Source organism: Rhinoderma darwinii, chromosome 13, assembly GCF_050947455.1.
Source record: "Rhinoderma darwinii isolate aRhiDar2 chromosome 13, aRhiDar2.hap1, whole genome shotgun sequence".
Taxonomy (NCBI): Eukaryota; Metazoa; Chordata; class Amphibia; order Anura; family Rhinodermatidae; genus Rhinoderma; species Rhinoderma darwinii.
Genome location: NC_134699.1, coordinates 34,505,229 through 34,522,871, shown reverse-complemented (window position 1 = coordinate 34,522,871; position 17,643 = coordinate 34,505,229). Strand labels below are relative to the sequence as shown.

The 17,643-nt window shown below is 41.4% G+C and overlaps 1 protein-coding gene across 4 annotated transcripts in view; it reads left to right on the top strand.

Moving 5' to 3' along the window:
* Window positions 1-4,708: 4,708 nt before the first annotated feature.
* The window catches only part of NECAB3 (N-terminal EF-hand calcium binding protein 3), a 57,806-nt gene continuing 44,871 nt past the window's right edge, over window positions 4,709-17,643 (top strand). For 3 of the 4 annotated variants that reach the window (XM_075845571.1, XM_075845572.1, XM_075845570.1), the window contains exons 1-4: window positions 4,709-5,286; window positions 11,234-11,258; window positions 14,141-14,249; window positions 16,170-16,195. In XM_075845571.1, the coding sequence (XP_075701686.1) occupies window positions 5,164-5,286; window positions 11,234-11,258; window positions 14,141-14,249; window positions 16,170-16,195 (283 nt within the window). In that variant the 5' untranslated portion in view covers window positions 4,709-5,163. The remainder of the gene's footprint in view (window positions 5,287-11,233; window positions 11,259-14,140; window positions 14,250-16,169; window positions 16,196-17,643) is intronic. The other variant, XM_075845573.1, reaches the window with a different exon arrangement.

The following is a 17,643-nucleotide window of genomic DNA, read 5'->3' as shown; positions in this document are numbered from 1 at the left end:
GTAATACCTAAGAAACTATATAAAAAGACAAATTATTTTTTTTGTCCTTTGCGCTACAGATAAACTTTATAGCAGCCGGGAACACACGGAGTGCAGTCTCAACAACTCCCTAAAATATAAATAGACTCAGCACTCCTCAAAGCAAATGTCCAGTTTCTCTATATGACCAAGCAACAAACCTTATCTATCTTTCTAATAGCACTAAAAATGTAAATATATAGCATCATAAAACATTATTGGGAATATGTGGTATCAATGTATTACAAAACAGCAGAAGAAAAGAAAAAAAAAACCAGAACCATACAAATTATGTAATATTTTTGTGTCGGTTTCCTTCTCTGATATTCCACGTTATTAGATGTTTTTACATGAGTCCAACACCAACCATTTTGTCCTCCTTTGGCTAATTTTAGACACTCAAATTTGACACTAGTTGGTACCTTTCAGAAAGTCTTCACACAAGACTTTGCAATGCTGGCAGCACCTATGGACCCCAGAAATTCTAAAGCAATTTATCATGGATATTAAATAATAAAAAAATATATCAAATATATTATTGGGGATAGGAGAGGCCTAAGTTTAAATGGAAGAGAAGAAGAAAGAAAAACACCATATTGATACAATTTTTTAATCTAAGCTTATTATTGATCTGTGCAACCTACAAGTTGTACAGAGACATAATATGGCGGCAATATAATTATAAGGGGTCTCAATGACTCGTCATATACCTCTAATTTTATATGGAGGAATACCGATTTTATTTAAATCTGACTCTTATTGGACGGGGAGGGGTTCCGTAATGCGGCGTTGAATGGAACAGCAAATAACAGCACGCAGAGTACTTAGAGTTCTGTAGTACGGAGCCGCTGTGTACCGCTGCACAGACTCCTGCACATGGTCCGCCATGTGCAAGAGGCCTTAGAGTAAGGAAATACAGAACAGATTTCATGAAGAGTGTTTGTGGGGCTTGTTATTTTATACGGAACAAAGCAAACTTCCAAGAAGTACAAATATCCATCTGCTTGCAGTTTATATCGGCTTAGTGCTACTATCTGAATACAATGTCTTCACATCCCATCTGCTGCTGATGGTAACAGTTATACTTGCACTATTTGGCAGCTTCTATATTATGCCATGTTTTTTCCATGTGCCTCATCTCAGTAAACTGGATCACCGTAGATTCTATTAAATTAGCAGCTTATTAGCTGTGGAAATAAGTCCTGGGTTCTTTCTGGCATCAGCCTACACGATGATGCCAGGGTTCATCGTGTACATCCGAAGCTGAACATACTTTTACTCCGTTTTGTTCTTTAATAGCAAGCTTTGATATTACCTAGATTATTATAGCCAACTATTCCCTCCAATTATAAGAGATTTTGTATAAAATATAGGGTAACTTATAATGTTTGGTAGGTGTCCGGCCACAGGGACCAATGAACGGATTGCGGATGCGGTACGCCTGTGAGAGCCACGCTCCTTTCATTCTTAACATAGGCACAGCAGCTTGTCTATACGAGTGGCTGTGCCTGGTACTGCAGTTTGTCCTATTTACTTGAAATGGACTAAATGGGACAAGCTGCAGTACCAGGCACAGCCACTCGTATGGATGAGTCACTGTGTGTAAACAATGTGGTGGACTTGGTGCTCAAAGGATTGCCATGGCCCCTTCACTGTGCTGATCAGCGGGAATAGGTCATCAATGTTAAAGTACTGGAGAACTTAGACCAAGTTTTTTTTTTTATGTTTATGCCTCCTCGCATTCTGTCAGCCATATTTTTTGTCATTTTTAAGACTTTGTAACGATTTGATACCTTATTTATTGTTGTAGATTTTTTAAATCCTTTTGGGCATATCTAATATAACAATTTATAAAAAATATTTTATTGTGGCGAAATGCATGAAGAAGGACTTTCCCCAGTTGTTTTATTGTATTTATTTTTTCATTTTTCTACACCATTCACTGTTTGCCTTAATAGACATGATAACTTTGTTGTATCGGCTGTTACAAGTGTCACCATATGCATATGCTTTTTACTGGTTGGAAATGTTTTTTTTTGAAAAAAAAAGAATTCACTTAAAAAAAAATTTGGATTCATATTTTTATTTGCGTCAATATTTATTCATATTATTTAACTTTTTGTAATTATTTTTAACATTGTTGTTTTCATTATTTGTTTTTAGCTATACTATACTGTACTATCATATATCTATATAACAGTACATTATTGCCTGTGCATTTAAAAGGTATGCCCTTAAAGGGACTTTAAAGGGGTCATTCATATTAGGAAAACAGGTCTGCTTTCCTCCAAAAACAGCGCCACTACTTAAAGCAGCACTGCCACCTCTACTCCTCATATACTTCACACTTTACTATCACTGCACAGGAATGTCCCAGAACCTGGACTGGATTATGCACACAATGATATCCCACCACAGCCATAATGCACACAGTGATGTCACAGCCCAGGAGTACAGACCAAAGTCAGGAGTTAAAGTCACATTGATGTCACAGTACATGCATAATAGACTCAGTGAAGTTATAGGAAAGGGTTATTGTACACAGTTCATTGATGATGCACACAGTTATGTCATAGCACAGTAATCATAGTAACAATCCAGTAGCGTAGCCAGCAGGGGGGGGGGGGGGGGGTTGGCCGGGGGCGGTGGCTCGGGGCCCACAGATGGTGAGGCCCTCCACATCCACCACTCCCACCATGACTGCGCCTGGCCACGCTATATTATTATTCAAGCTAGCAGACGTGCCGCACGCTAGGCACATCTGCTACAGCACACCTCTGACGCTGCCTGCCAGCAGCAGAAGATTAAGCCTGTGTGTGAGGAGAGGGTGAATAAGCACCCCTTCCCGATGGATCCAGTTATGATAGGGTTTATATACAGGGATAATGGCTGCTTTATACAAGGATGATGGGGGTTAATACAGGGATGATGGCTGGACTACCCATCATCCCTGTATATAACCCCCCCCCATCATCCCTGTATATAACCCCCCCATCATTCCTGTATATAACCCCCCATCATTCCTCTATATAACTCCCATCATCCCTGTATATACCAGCCAGGCTGGTATACAGTGATGGGGTTTATATACAGTGAATATGGCTGGTATATACAGGAATGATAGCTGGTATATACAGGAATGATAGCTGGTATATACAAGAATGATAGCTGGTATATGCAGGGATGATGGGGGTTATATATATGGAGATGATATGGGTTATATACAGTAATGATGGTTGGACCAGGCATCCCTGTATATAACCCCCATCATCCCTGTATATAACCCCCATCATCCCTGTATATAACCCCCATCATCCCTGTATATAACCCCCATCATCCCTGTATATAACCCCCATCATCCCTGTATATAACCCCCATCATCCCTGTATATAACCTCCATCATCCCTGTATATACCAGACATCATCCCTATATGGAGATGATGGCTGGTATATACAGTAACAGGGATGATAGCTGGTATATACAGGGATGATGGGGGTTAAATACTCTTGCATTAACTATCAGAGAGGTCTGCAACACTTTCTAATGGTCAGAGAAAAGATTAAAGGCTATGTCTTTCACCGTGTTTGGTGCAACTTTCTAATTATTTTATTTTATTTTTTTTTTAAATTACTTTTTGAGATGCAGCTGCTTTGTATCCTGCATATAGAGGAGCTATATCTAGTGCTGAAACCTGTATCCGTCTGACGTGTTCAGTGTCAGCGGGTCCTGTATGAGATGCAGGATCCATCTCTTATCAATCACATCTAAGTTATGAACTTAGATGTGATCGGCAACAGCTCGATCCTTCGTGTTGCATGCGTGGGGGGGGGGGGGGGCATTGGGTTGGGGCCCACTCAGAATTTTTTTGCCCCCTGTGCTAACCCTCTGTAACAGTCCATCACAATATAGGGATGATTCACAAAGTGATGTCACAAAACCGGACTAACAACCACTGTGACGTTATCGAAAAAGTTTATTGTACACAGTGATGTCACAGAACAGGAGTGATAAACAGTGATTTCACAGCTAATGGCTAAGGGCCATAGTGATATCATTCTAGAGAAGTAATACATGCTGCTATTCCCTTCTGGTGCACAGTCGCCATTGGGCTCCCTAGGGCCCAGATGTGACCGTAAAAAAAACATGTTGCTCTGTCCTGGGAGAATGGTGCTCACAGGAGAGAACCTAGGCTCTAGTGCATACACAATGTCAGGAACAGAGATACATGTGATCAAATTAAAGGTCTCTGGAATAGAGCCCACATATGGTTAACATAACTCCATCAGCAAGGTAAATATCAGCTTGCTGATGTTCTCCCCATCAAAAATCTCCCTTACTACAACAAAATTAAGTTCTAATGCAAAAATGGTAATATATTAATAACAAAGTTGGGTGTACTTTTATTTAAGAGCAATATGGGAGTATGTTAAAAGGTGAAGCTTCACTTTTCTCACATTTTCTAAACACTGAGCTGTCATAGTGAACGTATGTGTATAGTAAACTACATCAATACCAACATTAAAGTTACACCTTATACCTCATGCACAGGAATATGTGTCAGCTTCAATATCATTTTCTAATATAGGAACAGGTAATAGTACAAGCTTATCATTGGTTCACCAATCACTACGGGGATAAAGATAAGCCAATCACAATGAAGAGGATGGAGTCTATATCATGAAAGGGAAGGGGAGAGCAGAGAGCCAGGAGCATCCTGCATCCCAAGTAATAATAGCCGGACTGCAGAGGAGACAGTGACTGCTGAGCAATACGAAGCAACATTCTCTCTGCATTTATGTAGCTGATCCTCCTCATGTAGCCTGGAAACTGATCCTGTTTTCTTACTGCTTTTGCATTTTGGAGACTACCTACTTTTAGGACTGCATAGCTCAGATCTGCATCTCCGGCTCCAGTTCTTAATTTCTGGTCAAGAGGACATAAAACTTAACTCTACACCAAACCTGCTCTATTCAACCTATGGTATGATCAGCACTTGCTGTCATCATTGAACACCATACGGTTGCTACTCACTATTTTCAAGGCTGTCCCATAAACTGCATCTTCAGGCAGCTCCTTGGACATTGGACAAACCTGCTCAAGGCTGTTCCCTAACTGCATTGTCTTTTGGAAGCAACTGCATTAAGATGATGTCTTGTACTGAGATGATCACTATGTGTCTACTGTCTGCCAAACAATTCCAGAAGGACAAACCCATCAAAGCGCCTCCACAGCTCACCATAGACCAGGACCTGTCTATATTCAGGGATGTAAGTGTCATCACATATGTTTGTATGTGACATCACAGTGTATTATATATTACATGATATATCAATGATCCAGATTGCAACATAGGCATATCATGTATTTCAATAAGCATCTATAGAGGTGGCAATATCCATTTGCACTGTTTGGCAGTGCAGAGGTTAACCCCCTCTTGCTGCTGGGTGAAGCGATGTATACTGTCTCACCCCCTTCTGTTAGAGATCCGCTTATATTACTGTGAGATAATTACCTTCTGCTTATAGAAATGCCATGTTCTGCAGTAATGGCTGCTAATTGGGAAATGTGTAGTCACTTCAGGCTAGACATAGGATCACCGCATAATTCGATATAGGAGAAAAATATTGAAGATGGTACCTAAATAACATTTATGAATAAGTTGTTATATGTTATTTACATAGCGGCGTGTTCTGCAGCCCGGGATGTGTTTGTCCACATCCATCCATGTCCCAAGTGGAGATCACATTCTAATTTTGATAAATTAGGTAGGCATATATAGATAGATAGATAGTTTAGGGTATTTTCATAGGAAGACAGTAATTACAATGCTTAATACTCAAAACTGCAGTTAACTCCAATATCCCCATTCCTCCATATCACGCAAGGGTCCAGTATCGTGGGGTCCTAACATTGTAGGGCTGCTTTAGCTAGACCTGTATGTGCCTGTGTCAAGGAAGGAACTCTGTGGTCACCTTTGGTGTTCTTTCCCTGCTAACATAAGGCTCTGGAGGGTCTCCATATCTATTCCTCAGTCCTTGGTCTTACAGGTCCTTTATTCTGTTACAATCTTTAGTGTTCACCAGAACAAAATACTACTAGGGAGTTCTGCCTTGCTTCAGGGTATAAATCACTTCACTCCAGGATTTTCAAGGAAAATCAATTTATTGACTACGCGTTTCGGAGTTGTACAGAACCCTTCATCAGGTCTAGGTATTCGATCTGATGATATCTAAATACTCCAGGCAAGACAGAGTGGCTAGTTTATAGCAATCCCACCGCCCCAAAGCCAAGCACCTGGGGCGCATATTCGACCAGCTCCTAGGGTACATCTCTAGTATCTAGTATCACTGGTATCTGTACAGTATGACACCTCACCAAATAGCTCCTCATATCTCAGTTTCCTGATCCACCTGTGAGTGTAACATGGGGGTGACTAAAATATTGAGATTAACTGCAGCCAGACCAGGATAGTTAGACCTTGAGTGGAGTGAGGATTAAATTTTTTCAATAAATTTAAAAGACTTCTTTTCGTGAAATGTGTGTACTCTCTCAGTGAGTCACTTTAGTTACTTTCTCCTTATTCATTTGTTCTGCTATCAAGGCAGCTGTCTGAACTAAGAAGATGTTTGAGACAGAGGACGCCGAAATAACAATTTACTTTACAAATCCTATGTTGTCCAACATGTCAGATATAATAATCATCATCATTATAATGGAGATGACTGTATTTGTCATATTATTTTATTAGCACACTGGTCACTGCACAGAAGAGCTTTCAGCCTACATCCCCCTTATCATTACCCTTCTACATGTCGGAGAATCTGGAGGAAGTCCACGCTAGGGAAAGCATACAACGTATATGTACACGGTGCTTGGTTGGTTTTCATAGACACTGTGTTACTTCATAGTTTCGAGTGTATATCTAAATTTTATCAAGTAGCTTATATATGTGAGTTGATGTACACGATTATTAAGATGGGCATAGACCTAAAAATATTCTCCTCTTATTCTAATTGGTTCAATATGGTATTTAATCACACCATACATACAAGCCATTTGAAAAAATTACTTTTTGCATTATCCACCCCTGGAATGTTCTCAGAATAGGGAGCAAGAATTATTCTGAAGAAGCTTCAATTAATTTACGGACAAGAAGTGCCAATTTCTCAAACACTTCTGAAAGACATGAAGATTGTCAGTACAGTATGTAAACCATGATGACACAGGCACAACGCTCTGGCCACCTCCAGATGTGATACTCCTTGTGCACCCAAATGAAAGCTGAGATCTTGTGGTATCAGAACATTGACTTCCAATCTTGTTGCCTTTCTAGAAACACTTATTATGTATTCCAATTAAATTTATTTATGAGAATCTTCCCATGAATCTGTATATTACAGATGTATAGATACTAGTGGCCATCCCTTATCAGTATCTGGAGATTCCACTTAGTTCCTTTTTTCTAACCCTTTCAAGCTCTTTAGAGTGGGATTACTTGTATTGCTAAATGATCTGAGTTGTATTAATTATATACGTGGAGTTTGTATCGTAACGGATCCGTCACAGCTTGCAAAAATGGAATTTACATTGCAGATGTCTTGTCCACAGTACAGGTATTTACATATCCTAGTTTAGAGCCTGTTACGTGCATCTGATGCCACTGACATTCAGCTCATCCATTTATTATGATCCTGTAGTTATTACGCTTCCTGAAGGCATTTTGGATTCTGCTTTTCAAACACAAGAGACCGTAAAACCAATGTATTTAACTTTTTTGTTCTGTTGTATCCTGTGGGAATAGATTCGATACACATTGTTTGTTTGCTGAGCAGGCAAATGCATCACAAAACTGAATCATCCGTTATTTACATGGAATCACTTTTTTTTTTTTTTTTTCTGACTATAAGACTTGCTTTTTTAGCTGAAAGTTGAGTTATACCATTCCAGCATCCAGGCGTGTATATGAGGCCCCATAGCAACAAGTGCTGAAAGAAGAAGGAATAGTAAAAAGAGGTGGCCGGGTACGTCCCGCAGAGATGGGTCCATAGAAAATCCCAAGGCTCGGCTGGCTGTGCATGTTGGCCAACACAGTCTAGTGTCTTTCTGTGTCACTGTGGATGAAAGCACTCCCAGTGCAGTTAAGGGCGGTGGCAGGAGGAAAAAAAAAATATGTGCAGAGACCGTGGCGATTACAGTACCCCCCCTTACGCCCCTCTTCTTGAGTCCAGAGCGAGAGAGTAATTTTTAACGCGGGTAGGAGCATTAAGTTTCTCCTCTGGTTCCCAGGACATCTCCTCAGGAACAAACCTTCCCCAGTCCACCAGATAGACAGTCCTTCCTCCTACCCCCTTGCAGTCCAGGATCTCCTTCACCTTAAACACATCAGATAAACCGCTGGGAGAAACTGCAGCACTAGGAGTTTTATTGTAGTGGTTCAGGACCACAGGTTTCAGGAGGGACACATGAAAGGAGTTTTGGATTCTGAAGGTAGAAGGCAGCTGAAGCTTATAGAAGACAGGGTTTATCTTTTGTAGGATCTCAAAGGGTCCGAGGAGCCTGGGAGCACATTTGTATGAGGGCACCTTCAAACGAATGTTCCTTAAGGATAGCCAGACCTTGACTCCAGGAGAGAACTGAGGAGGAACTTTTTCTTCTATGCTTTTTCATGCCATCCACTGCCTGAAGGATCGCAGACTTCGTTTTCTGCCAGATGTGAATAAAAGTCCCAAATGAAAAATTTGCTGCTGGTACTTGAGTCATGGCTGGCACAGGAAGAGGAGCTCGAGGATGCTGACTGTACACAATGTAGAAAGGAGACGAGGCAGTAGACTCACTTGAGTGATTGTTGTACGAAAATTCTGCCCAGGGCAGAAGTTGCACCCAATTGTTGTATTGGGCGGAAACAAAATGACGGAGATAGTTCTCCAAAATTTGATTGGTCCTCTCCACTTGACCATTGTACTGCAGGTGATAGGCAGAAGAGAAGTCCAGTTTTACATCAAACAGGTTGCACAGAGCTCTCCAGAACTTGGATGTAAACTGTACACCCCGGTCCGAGACAATATGCAGAGGAAGTCCGTGTAGCCGGAAGACGTGCAGAATAAACCGATTTGCCAGGCGAGAAGCAGACGGGAGGCCAGTCAGTGGAATAAAATGTGCCATTTTAGAGAAACGATCCACTACTACCCAGATTGTAGTACATCCAGATGAATAAAATTTGCAGCTACTGCAGATGCTGAGGAGGAGTCTAATGTCTCACCAGAGGTGATGGTTACAGGGATGGATAACTTTGGAGTGGCTTTGACGCTTGGCGTTGTCCCACCTACGGTTGCCTCTCCAACCAACTCTAGGTGCTGGAGTTTCCCAGCTTTTGTGGACATTGGTGCACTAAATGGCCTTTAAGGCCGCAATACACACACGGACCTGAGGAGCGTTTGTGCTGTTTCTCCTGCTCGGACAGTTTGATTCTGTCTACCTGCATAGGTTCCTCAGGTAGGGCAACAGGAGGAGGCAATAGTGGTCTCTGGAACGAGTGTGCCAGTCTGTGGAAACGTCTCTCCCGCCGAACCTCCTGAGCACGTTCCTGGATCCTCATGTCAATCCGGCTAGCTAACAGGATAAGAGCATCCAGGGTAGAAGGAAGATCGCGGGCTGCCTGTTCGTCTTTGTTGTGCGAGGACCGTCCCTGCCAAAAGGTTGCCAGGGTATGGAAGGAGATAGCATACTCTCCTAGCAGAGTGGCCGCTGCAGAGGATGTTTGACCTGGCTCCTCGAACACAGTATGCAAAGTCTGTAGGAATAAAGTTAGGTCTGAGAATTCAGGTCCCTCATGTTCCAAGATGGGATTCGCCCATGCCAGTGTCTTGCCAGCGAGAAGGGAAATGATGAACGCTACCTTGGCCTCATCAGAGGGGAAGAGGTGAGCTCATAGCCTAAAATTAATGATACATTGGCTGATGAAACCTCTACAGGCTCTAGGGTCACCGTCATAGCGGGGAGGAAGAGGCAACAAAACTGTGGATCCGAAACAGACAGGAGGAGTGACGGGCAGTGGAACGGCAGCAGCATCCAGAACAGGAGCAGGGGGTTGATTCAGTCGGGCGATGATGGAGTTTACAGCCCAGAGGAGTGGATCTTGGCATGCACGTAGGTCACGCATATCTGTTTGTGTCACCTGAACTGCATATCTTAGATTGTCCAGCGAGTTCCATGGCCTGAGCGTACTGTCGCGATCTAGGGGTATGTGGACCCACTAGGCCACTCCGCCGTAGCAGAGAGGCAGCTGGCCAAGTGACAGTCTATGCAAAGTCCATACAAAAAGTTTATAGCACAAGGGTATCTGAGATAGTCCAGACAGTGGCAGAGGCTCTGGCATGGATGGGGCTAGATGTGGCAGGTTGAGCCAGACGTGGCGGATGATACCAGGAGAAGCAGATGACGCCAAACGTGGCATATAACAGCAGGCGGCACAACACGACTCCAACACCAGACAGACTCAGGAACAAAACACAGCACGGGAGCAGGATAACACTAAGGGACCATTTGCAATACGAACATGGGAAGACTACAACAACGCTCAGGCAAGGAGTGAAAGGGCAGGGCCCCTTTTGTAGTCCAGAGGGATCTGGGAAATAATTAATGAATTACATATGTGCGCTGGTCATTTAAGGCTGGGAACCAGCATGCATGCGCCCCCTAACGGACACTACAGGACAGAGCGTCTGGATGCAATGATGTCTTCAGGGAAGGAGACGTCGGCCATAGGAGGGAGGTCTGCGGTCGCGTCCTTCAGCAGCTAAGGAGAGGCTGCAGTCCGCGACCATGGCCATTACAGTGTGTCAGTATACAGTATATATTATGGAGTGGAGGGCTTGATGAACAGTGAAAACTGGTGCCACACAATATTGGCACAATGGATATTTTGGGTGTGTTAACACATTTTCAGTCTATAAACAGGAACCGATCACTACTTTTTTCTGCTGAGATCCTGATCCAAATATGGCCATGTGAACAGGTCCTTATTGGGTTTGTGTTTGGACTTATTGTAGTAATTGAGTTTTTTTAACTGTTCCGGTTGTAACTGAAATTCAGTTATGATTATACCAGCTAGAGAAAGGCAGGGAATGGGGTGAAGATCGTCATTGTCTCTTGGTAGACTGTGGTTGATTTGTAGAGTGAGTTTGCTTGAAATTGAAAATTTTCTTCTCTTTACAGATATTCCGGAGAGCAGACAAAAATGGTGAGTAATACATTTATATGGTCTAAAGAGTCCTGGAAATTATTAAGTACTTTGTTTCCATCATTTCTCATATATTCCATTTTAAAAATTCTTTATGTGAATCAGAAATGTCCTGCCAAATTTAACAAGATCTGGTCCTCCTGTCTGGAAAACCTGGCCACTGCATGCATGTTATGTAGTGGGACGCATGCTCCGTTAATGTGGTTAGTCCCTTGTTACAGCCCTACTCTGGGTGTGGGACGGGGCACCTTGGTTTGAATGTGTTGGATGCGTGGTGTGCTTGGGTAGTATGAATTTGGTCTTAATGCATAATACATCTCTTAGTATCCTTGTCAACTATGTCAAACACTGTCTTGTCTATTATGACTATGTACTTGTAGAGTTTGGGGATGCTGTGTTTTTGTATTGTGCTGTATGTATTGCCGTTTGTGGTGGGAACAAGTTTCGGTGAAGGGCCTGTTCACATCACCGTTGCCCTGACGTTGAGTGGTACCGTCAGAGGTTCCATTGGGTTAACCCCTCAACGGAAAGGCAAACGGAAACCTCAGCTTCCGTTTCCCTCACCATTGAACTCAATGGTGACGGAAACCTAGTTAATGGTTTCCGTCTGTCACCGTTGTGACAGGGTTCCGTTGTTTCAGACGGAATCGATAGCGCAGTCGACTGCGCTATTGATTCCGTCAAAACGACAGAACCCTGTCACAACGGTGACAGACGGAAACCATTAACTAGGTTTCCGTCACAAGTGAGTTCAATGGTGAGGGAAACGGAAGCTGAGGTTTCCGTTTGACTTCTCGTTCAGGGGTTAACCCGAAGGAATCCCTCAGCGGAAACGAACCGCGATGTGAACACACCCTAAGTTCTTTATTTTTTGTTGTTTGTGTTTAAAATTGGAAAAATAAAGACTTTAAAAAATAAATAAAAAAAGGAATAACTATAAGGCCATTGAATTTTCTGAACCCAGATGCAGTAGACGATGAGGTTGAGGGTTACTTTTTATGATGCCATCTCCAGGATGAAGAGTGGAGACGACACAATAAATATCTAATTAAGGGCAACTTCATGGTAGTGGTTCATGCCAGCACACCATCCATTCTAGGAGAGAATGCACTTGTTTGCCCCTTCCTTGGGTGGCGATGTGTGGTATGATTAAGTTGCCCCTTCCTTTCTTTGATTGTTATGTTTCCTGTGGAGAGGCTAAACCCCTATGTAGGTTCACGCTAGGGAAGAGATGAGGTCAACATGGTCTAGATCCTTTGTTTTCCATGGATCTCATTTGATAAGTATGTGCTTTTCCATCCCTATGTCTGTCTATATTAAACATACAAATAACTTATTCTACAGGAGAGAGATAAATGCGCTATTGTGAGTAGCGAGTTGTAGTACGGTTCCCTGGCTCATGCTGTCTATTCTTTTTATTCTAGATGGCATGGAGCACAGATGGCTCTTTAGACAATCTCCGCAGGAGCCCAGTACTCTGGCAGTACCCTAATAAACCCAGGAGATGTTCCCTGGTGTGAACCTTTTTGTATGCTGCTGCTATTAGTCCTCTGTGCACTTAACTGTTTTAGTGCCTGGTGTTTGAATACTATTGGTAACTGGATAGTACTGATATAGGACACATACTGTATGTCATGTGATCAGGGCCATAAAAAGGGTCCCCAGAGAGACTACACTGTAGTTCTGGACTTGGGTGATACTTGAATGAGTCACAGTATAGTTCCATAGCATCGATCTCTAATGTGCACCCTTCTTTCCAAATGAAGAGTGTTATGTATAGCGAAGATTGTGGAAAAACTCTTAAAAAGCACCCGTCAGCTCCCCTGAAATGTCTATTTTAATAACGACTTCAATGAAATAAACTTTTCTATTGTACCATTCCTCTGTTATTCCTCCTGGAAACGTATGAATAAATTGGCGACTAGGTGTTACCATTCTCCTTCTCACAGAGGGCATGTCTGTACTCCGTTTGACACTGTCTAATCATCGCTGACCGTGTCAGACTGTGTAGGGACACATCCCGTTGACATTGGCAATAGTAATAAATGTATTCATACATTTCCAGGAGGAATAACAGAGGAACATCACAACACAACTTTCTAAAAAAAAGTTTCCCTAGAGCTTTTGTTTTATGGGAAATACAAGTATTTCCTATAAACAGACATGTTGGGAAAGCTGACAGGTCCTCTTTAACAAGCATCTATATTAGGCAGATCTGTTGCATGTGGATTTGTCTTGGATGTTCGATCAGGCTGCTGCTTGAGGGTGTGACATTTCTTAGTAGCTTATCTTGTCCTGAAGAATTATCTGAGAGACCTGTACTGACCTATTTCTTTATTAACGCCACCTGTCGTAAATTTGCTTCATCCATATGCATATAAATAAAATTTAAATTCTGTAACTATATACACACCTTCTCCACCCTATTATCCTATAGTATATCCATTCTGCAAAATGTTCCAGATTTCTTTGTGTCCTGACAGAACCCCAGACATGGGTCTTCTAATAACATCTGGATCTGTACAGAAAGACAATTTCATACTCTGGTGCTTGAACTTTGGTTATATTATAGGGTGTATTTATAGGAGTTGTTTTTTGTTTTTTTTTCCGAGTATTTTCTGTGATTTTTGGAATTGCAGCAAAACTGGGACATTTTAGCAAAAACCGCAGCAGTTTTACTGCGATTACAAAAATCAAAAACTCAACGCAAAAAAGTTAGCAAAAATGATGCAGAACAAACTTTAGACGGTTTAGAAGAGATAAAGGGTCTTCTTCCAATAAGTTATTGCTGAGGTTCATCAGCTCGGAAAATGTGTGGGTAAACGTACACTGAGGGAATCATTACCTTACAACTAGCTGTATATAATATGTATCTCCTCCAGATGATGGCAAACTGTCCTTTGAAGAATTCCAGAGCTATTTTTCTGATGGGGTTCTGAATCAGGAGGATCTGAGAAAAATGTTCATCCGGATAGACAGTCAGCAAACAAAGTGAGTAACGGAAAGAGGAACATGAGACAAATATAATATAATGTGTCTGTTATCAGTCGGTACAATATGAAAGTAGTCATATATGATTCGTTTACTAAGTGCAGCTGGATTTCTTGATTCCAGATCCCTTGAAATGTATAAAAATCTCAACCAAACTCAAAAACTCTTCTGTCCATTTTACCAACCATAGGCCACTTTCACACGGCAGTCCAAAACACGTAAGAGGTAAAAATCTTTCCATTATACTTGTTCTCTGTGTAGGTTTCACTACTGTATTTGTCTTTCAAATACTAAGGCTGGGTTCACACGACCTATTTTCAGGCGTAAACGAGGCGTATTATGCCTCGATTTACGCCTGAAAATAGGGCTACAATACGTCGGCAAACATCTGCCCATTCATGTGAATGGGTTTGCAGACGTTCTGTGCAGACGACCTGTAATTTACACGTCGTCGTTTGACAGCTGTCAAACGACGACGCGTAAATTGACTGCCTCGGCAAAGAAGTGCAGGACACTTCTTTGCAACATAATTTGAGCAGTTCTTCATTGAAGTCAATGAAGAGCAGCTCAAGATTTACGAGCGTCACAGACGCCTCGCATAATACGAGGAGGAGCATTTACGTGTGAAACGAGGCAGCTGTTTTCTCCTAAAAACAGTCTGTCTTTTCAGACGTAAAAGACAGTTCACGTGTGCACATACCCTAAAGCAAAATACTGACCTAAATTCCTCCGTGTGAAAGTGGCCTTAGTTATTCAGATCTAGGCATAATAAGAAGTGTTGCATCAATTCTGAGCATTAGTCAAGGGATATCCTTGCAGTATCTGCCTGGAAGACACATTTATTTTTAAGATTTATTTTACGCAACGCAGTGTAGAAAACATTTTTTACCACCCCCTGGAAACCATCAACAAGCATGCTAACTGCATCTGATGGATGTTATTATGGTTAGTGTCTATACTTTGAATTTGAAAGTCTACGTATACCTTTGAACTAAAACATTTTTCAACTTTTCAATTGACTTTAATAATTTTTTTTTTTTCTTACTTGATAGTTATTAACTGGATCTTGTGAGTCAGAGACACAGAAGACCATCTTTTAGCAGAGCCGTCTGTCCTGCTGACCTGACGGAAACGGCTATGACGGCAAGATGCAGCTTCTATATATACAGATTACATAGAACCTGTATCTTAAGAAATGAGAAAAATTGTTATTAAAGTCAATTAAAAAGTTGCTTAAAATAACCTAAAACATTGTTTTATTAGAGAAAAAAATAATTAATTTGAAGGTGTACATAGCCTTTAAGGCTGGGTTCTCATGACGCAGTCAAAATACATTTCACTGCAAAATGGCACGGTTCGCAGAAAAAAAACGCATTTTGAACATGACATGAGAACCCAATCTAAGGGCAAAAGGCTGTTTTGAAAGGATTGTGAGACTCATTAACACCTTGAATACTGCTCATTAACCTGTGAATACCTGACTAACACGACAATCCAATTAGCCTAATTAACATATAACACATGGATAGATATAGATATGGTATGGTAAGTAGGTAGAAAATATACAATGTAGGGCTGAATAGAATATCATTTTTTTTCTCTTTTCTTGGAGCTTTGTATCTGAAAAACGGAGCACTGAACACTATAAACCGATATTAAGAAACTATTCAGTAGAGAATGTGGTTAAAAGGTGGACATTCACTTTAAGTGTAAGGGTACAGCCGACGTAGCTGCGCCGCATGCGGCCTGAAACTATGCCCACATGCGCTGGCCAATGGGCGCACTATTTTTCCGGTAATATATAGTGGAATAAATAGACACTGTGACTTCCTGTTGTAAGGAATAAATTATTTGTTTTTGCAAAACTTTGCATTTATTTGGATGAATGTTCTAATTGTTAACATGTCTCCATTTTTGTAGTAACATGGATACAGAACTGCTATGTGGTAAGCTGATCCGTTTCCATTTTCTTCTTGTTTATGTCATATGGTAAATATGATTTTAAAGGCAACTCTGAAACAGTCCCATATTCACATGGAAAATGAAGTGGATTCAGATGTGATCATCGCCAAAGTGACTCTTTAGGAGGTTGAGGATTTCAAATGTTGCAGAAAATCCTTCTTATTCAGCACCGCACTGATATATATCAGGAATCAGAGTAATGACACCTATTTAGAGGGACACTAAAGCTAGAAATGAGGAGGAAACATACACATACATGAACTAGTCTCCATTTTCTTGGAGCTTAGGAAAATGGTAGTGTTTAGTTTGATTGATCTGGTCTCCCATTGGTGGCATAGCGATGGGGGTATCCTTATTGGGGGCCTCCAGGGGCACGTGCAGAAGACTTGTTTTTTCTTATCTGTCATTACTTACATTGCAATTTAGATTTATTATCCTTTAGATGGGGCAATATATGACATTTCCATTCAAGGATAATGTTTGTTAACATAAAGCAGTGCTGCAGATCTACATAGGTTTTTGGGTTTTTTAAATTAACGGAAAAGGCATCTTTCAATTTGGGCATCTGTAATATTCCTTAATAATACTACGTTAGTTGAAGTAATTGCACACAATTATACGTCTCCCAAAATGCTGGGCATGGAATAAAGTGTATCACATCTACTGAGCATATGTCACTGTGTCTTTACCGTCAGTAATCCCTCTAAGCCAGTCAGTGGTGTCAAGAGCGATCATGTGACCTCAACAAAAATGTTAAAATTGTATTAGTTAACTAAAAAAAATTCACCAAAACCGCCACACTTTTGGGGGAAGGGAGACCAGATTAGTTATCCTGAAAGGGGAGCTGAAGGCTGCTCATGATGTAGTAGTTCTATCATGACAGGTATGCTCTTCTTGGTAATAAGTAATAGTTATGTTCTTCATTGAAATCAACGACCTCTGAGAAAAACTGAAAGTGCCCTGGAAATGGGCCAGTCGACCATTTGAGGGTCTGCATTTTTTGTATGGAAAAAAAGAGAGTGCCTGTGAGACCCTTCAACTGCTGGTCCCGGGTGCAATGTTTAAGTGCCCAGTTGCTTATTCTTCATCTGGTTGACCCACTAGTGAATGGCTATTGGATGCCCATGGGGAGAATGGAGATTGGGTGTCCATGATAACCAGTGAATAGATGTTACAACTCATCTCATGATTTATTCTCCTTTGACACATATTGGCTCTAGATCTACAGTATGCTATCACTGTCCATAACTGGCGGAATATGTATTAGACGGTCCCTGCTCTTGTGGGATCATCATTTCTGGTTTTAGTCAGCGCTCGGAGCTGTGGTTTGATTTTCCATCTCCTGCCTCAGGCTGCCTCTTTGTAGTCATTTGCTGATTTCAAGATCCAGCATCCTTGTTCTGTCTGATCTAGCAGAATTTCTTCAAACACG